Raw genomic sequence first — 8,109 nt, forward strand, 5'->3', positions numbered from 1 at the left:
TTGTAGTATATAACAACATCAATGCATTGTTTTGCAGTAAAATCCGTAATGCTCGATAGAAAATTATTATATATAAATTTTTATGACGCATATTTTTTTAAAAAGTGTGAGAATTTTTTTTTTTTTTAAACTTTGAACCAAACATGCCCGAAAATAGTTCTCTTTTTAATAATATCATAATTTTGGATGAGTAATTATTATACACATATAATTTTTTTTAAAAAATAAGTTACGATTCATTTGTTTTTTTATCTTTTTCTATCAGGTCACATGTTGTATCCCACATTTACTTTCTTTTCTTCATATTTTTCTGATTAAAATTAATAATTAGCCGATGATTATGTGATCATTTTAAAAATTATGTACCATATCTTTTATTTTATTTTATTATTCAAATAAATAATATTCAATAATCTATTTTAATTATTCTCATTTTTTATAATAATCAAGTGTGTGTACAAAGAGAGAAAGAGAAAGTTTAACAATTTTTATATCCTTTCTGATAAAATGATCAATTGACTTAATTAGTAGTAGTCATATGATTGTAACAAGCCATTTATTCAGTTCACTTTGCTCGTAGTAATTCTCAATTACAAATATATCATATCTGTTGTCACTTTATATATATATATATATAATTACTCTAACAACTAAGGAAGTCATGTTCTTATTAATATAACCCCTATAATTCCAGTATTTTAGTGTACGTTTCAATAATAGCAGGGCTCCACTCTGAATAGTTTATAGTTATATGTATGAAATTAATGCCATTAAGATATTAGAGGATTGATTATAATTAGTAGTTTATTACTCACCACATGAACCGCAAAGAGCTAAATCTTGAACTATTGGTACAGCCACAAAAACCAACAATAATAAATTGATTAAACCCCACTAATTAGCACATGACGATAAAATTAATCATAACGGAACTATAGGAATATTTTCACATGATTATGGACAGATTAAATCATGAAATTAAAGCCATTGCATTTCTTGGAGATTTACCCATCAAAATTCATACACCATTTACATACATATCTATATTCCATTTACAGACCCGGGTTAGAAGCAAAACAAACCTCAAGGATCTGAACTTACTTCAATTGCCTAAAATATAACACCATAAAATTTAGAGAGACAAAAGTAGAACCCTTAATAAGGAAGCAGAAAGAGGATGATGAGAAAAAGAAAAAAGCAAAAGAAAAATTAAAAGAAACCCATATCCTTATTTGGGCTTTTGCAAACTTAACAACCCATTAAGCTTGGTACATTCAAACAATGCCTTAGCAGTCATTTCCCTCTCAAACCTCCAAACATAGTTCAAACCAACGAGCAGCTCCGTTATAGCAGCTTCTGTCTTCTCCTTGTTTGCAAAGAACAAAGTTTGCAACAACAAAACATTGGTTTTTGGAACCAAATTTTGATGCTCATAGCTCCTTTCACTCTGCCACTTGATCATGTTATGAGCCAAAGGTGACAACCACCCAAGTATTCTCCCCAATGCATCTCTCCACTCTCCAGCCAACAAAGGATCACAAGCAGAAAACCCAACCCCTTTCAACCTTGACCTCAAAGATGATCTTATGCTACTTGGTAACATGGCATACAAATCATCCCTGGCTTCAACTCCAACCAATTGGGGTGACTTTATCATCTTCTCCATCACTATGATCAAATTGGCATAGTGCAAAGCCAAAGCTGAAGCACCTAAAGTACTTGGAAGTGGCTTCAACACCTGGCAATTAGACTCGAAAAACCCACTTCCAGAATCCTCGTTATTATCATCAAGTTTTGATCTTTTTAATGGTCCTGACACAAAGGAACAAGAATGAGAAGTAGGGTTTTGATGATCAGAGGGATAAACGGTGGCAGAAGCTGACAAACTGCGAGATAAGCATGGAACACTGTGTCCAATCCCAAAGACAACCTTAATCCTTGCTAACACAGTGAAAAGGAACCTAACAAGCAACAAAACAACCCCATCAAAACCTTTGTTCCACAAAGATCGTTCTTTTAAGTTCTGAACCTCTTGTTTCTGCCAGAAAATCTTTTGTTGAAGATCATGGGCTTTCTGGTGAGAACAAGGTTCGGTGATGTTGTCACCGTTGTGAAGTGCTTTTCTCAACGCGCTTTCTAGAACTGAAAGCTCGTCCATTTCTCTATGCAGCGTTTGCGTGAGTGTCACGTAACGTTCCATTTTCTTGTGCTTCGATTCGATATCTTTGGGGCGCGTGAGGGTCCACGCGTGTGGGTCGAGGCCCGAGTTGGCGAACTCGGTGAAGACTCGGTGGAAGGATCGGAGTGTGGAGTCGTGGCACTTATGGCTGAGTCGGGAGACCGAGTCCGCGGCGAGTCGGAGCGAGTCCGTGAACTCGGCCACGGCGAGGTTTAAGAGAAACGACTCGTCGTTTGAGATGAGCTTCCACACGCCTTCTATGGTTACGGCGTCGTTTCGCAGACGAACGACGTTGGCGTCGGAGAGGGATTGCCAGAGGTGGAGGAGCTTTGACATCACGCCGGCGATCTCGAAGGCCAAGATGGCAACGCGTTTTGGCTTGGACGAGGAAAACGACGGTTTCCTAAGAAGAAGGTTCTTTGGGTTCGAGGGTCGCACGGTGTCGAAGCTGTGCGACAACGCCGTTTTAACCTTGACGAGCCAAGTTTCGAGGGCCATGATGAAAAAGGATTTTGCTTCGAGGGGTTAAGAGAAGATCAACGTTGGGGAAATGGGTCGTGATTTTTTCTTGGTGGGTATGTGGATTTCAATGGGTTTGAGGTAGTGCTATGGAGCGAGCACCATATGTTTGAGAATATGCACGAAAGAGAAAGAGAAAAATAATTGAAAGAATGTGGTGTTAGTCTCCAAATGCAGAGAGAGAGGGATAAGAGAGAGTGATCCCTGAATTTGTGTGAAGACGTAATTAGAAAGAGAGGGGTGAGAGTTAAGTGTGGTTAAAGTATTTAAAGTTTAGACCCACATGCACTTTGTAGTGGCCGAGTATGGTAGATTGTGGCGTCATAGGGTTGGTTTATTGTCAATTCTGGTTAGGATTCAGTCGCTCCAAAAGCGCGTAGAAGCTTCACTCATGATGAAGCTATTTGCTTTGTGATGGCGTTTAAGGTGTGGGGAATGGGAGTTTATGCACTTTGGTAATTTGTTTATTTATTTAGCTTTTTGGGTTTAGAAAAGCTTTTGTTGTATTATTGATTTCTTAGTTGGTAAAAGAGACCTTTTCTGTTGTGTTTGGATGCATGGAAACGCTTTTTCGTAGATGCTGTTATATTCTATAAGGATGATAGGGCCGTGTAATTATTGGCTGCTTCTTTTTTGAAATTTTTACATTTTTGTTCATATTGATTTGTTTGTTTTGTTCCTATGATTAACTCACTTAATTAAGAATTTCATTTCTCCACCTCGCATGCACCAGAATACCAAGTAAAATATGCAAACAAAAAAGAAAGTAAAAGAAAACTCGACAGTTCAGTGATCTCATAACCATATTGATTAGTGATGATTAGCGATAAAATGCGTTCAACTATGTGGCTAAAACATTTCAGGCTTCCTTGGTCCAAAGATCCTTCATAAATTCCGTTGACTGGCATTTTGTATCTTTATATCAAGAGGTCCAAGGTTCATTCTATTTTACCAAATTCAATTATTCACTATTATGAAATCATCATGGAAGATAATTACATATCCCATGTAGATGCACTTTAAATTCCACTACAATTTTTCCAAAATGCTCGTGCAACTATCACTATATTCCTAATTTGGCGTACAAAGTTTGACATCTACTAAAGTTGTATGTTAGAATGTTTTCTTGCGTTTGAAACACTGTTTAGATAGATAAAATTATTATAAAAAGAATATTAATGCCAACTTTTAAGACTGGATAATAACAATAATATTTTATTCAAAATAAAACATTTGTTATACTTTTATATCTTCAATAAAATAAATATTTTTAATAAAAATTTATTAATTTTAGATACAGAAACCCAAATTTTACAAGTGATCGAGATCAATAAAACTCAATTATTATATGGCAAACAAGTAATGTCAACTGTCAGAAAGCAACGCTTAGTGTGTGCTTTGTGTGCATAATTGATCAAGTTTGACTCGTAATAGTTAACGAGGAGCAGGAAGCAATAAAAACATATAGATAGTGGTGTACGCCTTAAAGAATGATATATTCAGAATAGCATAGACATAGTGCAGATTTTGGTGGTGGAAATATAAAGAAAACTCCTCCACTAGCTCACTCATTCACGTCACATGGTTAGTGGGAAGAGTGTGTTGGCCAGGTTGGTAGAAATATTTGGGTGTCATCAAATGCTCTTCAGATTTTATTTTATTTTTTTTCTATCTACAATGCATTTTTTTTTAATGAAGTTTTGGAGATCTTGGTAATTAAATTGGGAGGGAAAGCCAATTTGCGCAAGGTGACAATAATACAAATTAGTGTGAAGACACATAAGGGGGATGAAAGAAGGTTATTCACTTGTCCTCAAATTACATAGTCTCCAAAGGGTTTTTTCTTTTTAACCTTTGCCTTGTCTTTAGCCAACCAATGGAAGGATAGTGAAGGATTTCTATGTTGAGTTGTCGGAAAATGAATAGGCATCCATGAGCCCAATTTACATTGATATTGATGCCTTTAGAGAAAGCATGGTCAATCATTCCCTCCCTCTTTGTTTTAACATAGTGAATAATTTTTCTCTTCTGGTTCAAGAAAGACTGCTTCATCTATTATTATATCCTTTCACTCACCCTCCTGCACATGGGACAAAATTTTGTTCTGAATGGTAAAAATAAACTAACCTTTGATTGTTGGGATATCAAAGATATTTGTTCATTTGTAGATATAGTTTTTTTTTTTTAACATAAAAAATTAAATTAGCTAGGGAAAGACTAGCTTGCATCATGATAGAAAGTAGGGGAAGAAAATCAATCTTAAGAAGGATTAATAGCAAAATTATATATTGCTTCTTTATAAGCAAAAAATTATATACCACCACTAGCAAACTATCCTCCAATCCAGAATCATGATTTTTGTATAAGCAAAAAGTCAACGAAAAATGCAAGCAACAAATCATGGTTATTAAATCTTATTTGTATAGTTAATATTAAAACAATATGGATAATATTTTAAATATTTATTATTAATTAATTGTATAATATAACGCCAACACACACACACACATAAAATATCCAAATTATCTCCCATTTGTTTGAAGGGAAAGGATATATAGACCAATATAGAGGCAATAGTTGCATGGTACATTTCTTAAATATTTGAGGTTTTCTTCTAGGTAGCCTGTGGCCGGAAGCACAGGGATGTGCAATGAAAGAACAACAAAATTAACTTTTCTAAATCCCATGGAAATAGATTTTTGTTCAAGAAAATTTTGGAAAAAGAAGCCTCCCAATCAATCTTTTTGCATTCATTGACCACAAGCAGGAACATAACACATGTAATGTCAGGAATGGCTATATGTATGATCCAATCCTTCTTTGTAATCCTAAACTGGGGTTTTACCATCACCAATACAATCTTGGTCAATAAGCATTCATAACAAAAATAATGAATACAAGATAAGTGTTTGAAAGACAAAGAAGATGGATTTGAATTTGTCTTTTTGTATGTGTGCAATGAACGAGCACTCCATTTTGCAAAATCTAGGAAAGATTAGATTCTTTACCGACTTAGCCAAGTACCCAAGTACATCTTCATCATATTAATTAACCAATGAAAAACGCATATGAATCGTATATAATTAATGGCACGTTAACAATTGAGCAGACCATATCAGACAATCCCCTCAAAAAGTGAACAGGTTAAGATTTATTCTTTAGTGGAGATCAACGATGTGGAATAACCGATGACACCCCTTAGTCCTTACACATTTTTTCATAGATATTTCATATAAAATGCTGTAATGTTTAATATGAGAAAGGTTCTTATGAGCCAGTTTTGGTAATATCACTAACATAAAAAACAAAAAAATGACTTACTCGTTACGGTCTTAACCACATTATATACTTGATTAAAGTAAAAATGAAAAGTTTTAACCTTTAATTGAGAACATTTATATGCATGTCAGGTCTTATTAATTAAGAGTCTTTTCTGTTTTTGAGTGATATATATAAGAAGTTACGATGTTTCTTTATAGTATGAATTATGTTCGAAATTGACAAAACTGCAATTAACCGATCATTATGTGCACTTTAAGTTGACAAAATTGATAGATAATACTAAACGAAAATCATATAACAATAACTCAATTCATTTGCAGTCAACTTATTACTATTCTTTTTTAATTTCATATTAGACTAATAATAATAATAATAATAAAAAGCCACTACGTGTCATCCTATGAATATTCAAATTTTCGTACAAAATAGAAAAACTATTTTAACTTATCCTCTCTTCGTCTCATGTTAGATGTCACTTAATTAGTATTAATATACATATTTTATAAAAATAATTAATTTTAATAGTTACTCTAATAAAATAATTAATTTTACTAAATTATCCTTATTAAAAATGCTGAAAGTATTATAATAATTAAATGATAGCTAAGTTTAGAATTATTTTGGTACTTAGTTGACTCCAATAAATAAGGAAGTTATTAAAAAAAGTAATTAATACTTTTTTAATATTTCAAAATGATAAATAACTCAAAATAAATTTAAAAAATCAAGTGACATCTAACGTAAAATAGAGAGAATAATTAAAAGAAGAAGAAGACTATTTACGATCATGGAAATTAGAGTTTCAATAATATTATTCTCACAAGCAAAATAGAAATTCTCGTAATCTTGAAAAATTTTGAAAAAGAAACCACTTCTAAAGTAGGATTGAACTTAGAATAAGTAAATATCCACCTACCCATATTTAGTGGAATAACATCCAATTGTACTTCCCTTTTTTGAGATATACTCTAGAAGATTTTGTCCCAAAATTCTAATCTCATTATTTATTTATTTGTGTGTGTGTGTGTTCTACAATTTGAGGAGTAATTCAAACTTTCAATAACATACAGAAATATGTTGCCGACCATATTTTGAAGTTGAAATCACCTTAGTGTTGGTTGGAGGTTTGTGTGTTACACTGTGCTTTGCTTTTAGGCTTTGCAATGAATGAAGCACATTCCGAACCAACATTTTAATGCATCAAGAAAGTTTGAAAATGGGGAGGACTCTGTGTGTGGTAGCTGTACAATTCATGATCACATAAAGGATGGGTATGTATGTTGTTGCATGCATGCATGCTCATGGCTGATGCCTGATGCTACTGTCCTAATCCGATTCCATGCATGCTGGCTTCGTTCCACGCTGCCACGAAGGCCACCAACTCAATCTACAAATGATGACGCCAAAGTGTCTTTTTTGTTTTTAGGTTAAACCAGAAACTATGAGCTCATTAAGCCTCTAATATTAATTTATGCCATGCAACGGATATATAGGAAATGTTTGTAAGAGTTTATACATCATTACTTTGATTTATTAAATTACTTTAATCTGTTTGGTGAAATATATTAATGTAAGTTTTAAACATTTTAATAAATTTATGATAAAATTTTAAATATAAGTTCTTATATAATACAATTTTGTTGAATAAATAATTAATTGTTTATGTATCCGATTATACATTGATATTCTTAATTAATAAGAAACATGAAGTCTCCTTATACTATTGTAAATGGGTGATGATGTTGTATGATGTATATGGCACTTTAGGTAACATAGCATCTTTCGATTAGTCTATTTATTCCAGAAGTTAAAAGAGCAATATATATAGATGATGTCATCAGAGGGATAGGGACATCCGGGTTTGAGAAATTCAAACACAATCAATGCTCGTATCAGTGTGAGAACTGTGGAAAAAAATTAACAATTCATATCAGGAAGGTTTTAAGTATATATTTCAACCACTCTTTCGGCTCTAGGAAATCTCATTGATTAGTGTCTCTTCATGCTACAGAACAAATTTGGTTTATTAATTAACCATAATATATATATATATATATATATATATATATATATATATTATGGTTGAGAAATACATACTTACATTATACTATATGTATGTATATTGATTT

General features: G+C 32.9%; 1 protein-coding gene across 1 annotated transcript; it reads right to left on the reverse strand.

Annotated features, from left to right (window-relative positions):
• Positions 1 to 487: 487 nt before the first annotated feature.
• LOC113867519 lies at positions 488 to 2,999 on the reverse strand. Its single transcript, XM_027502899.1, has one exon. The coding sequence runs from the start codon at positions 2,675 to 2,677 to the stop codon at positions 1,229 to 1,231; it is 1,449 nt and encodes a 482-aa protein (XP_027358700.1). The 5' UTR covers positions 2,678 to 2,999; the 3' UTR covers positions 488 to 1,228.
• Positions 3,000 to 8,109: the final 5,110 nt, after the last annotated feature.

Source organism: Abrus precatorius, unplaced genomic scaffold (assembly GCF_003935025.1).
Source record: "Abrus precatorius isolate BTA unplaced genomic scaffold, Abrus_2018 Scaffold5, whole genome shotgun sequence".
Lineage (NCBI taxonomy): Eukaryota > Viridiplantae > Streptophyta > Magnoliopsida > Fabales > Fabaceae > Abrus > Abrus precatorius.

Excerpts from the sequence above, each read along its gene's own strand:
- LOC113867519 (XM_027502899.1), bottom strand. The coding sequence starts at position 2,677 with ATGGCCCTCGAAACTTGGCTCGTCAAGGTTAAAACGGCGTTGTCGCAC.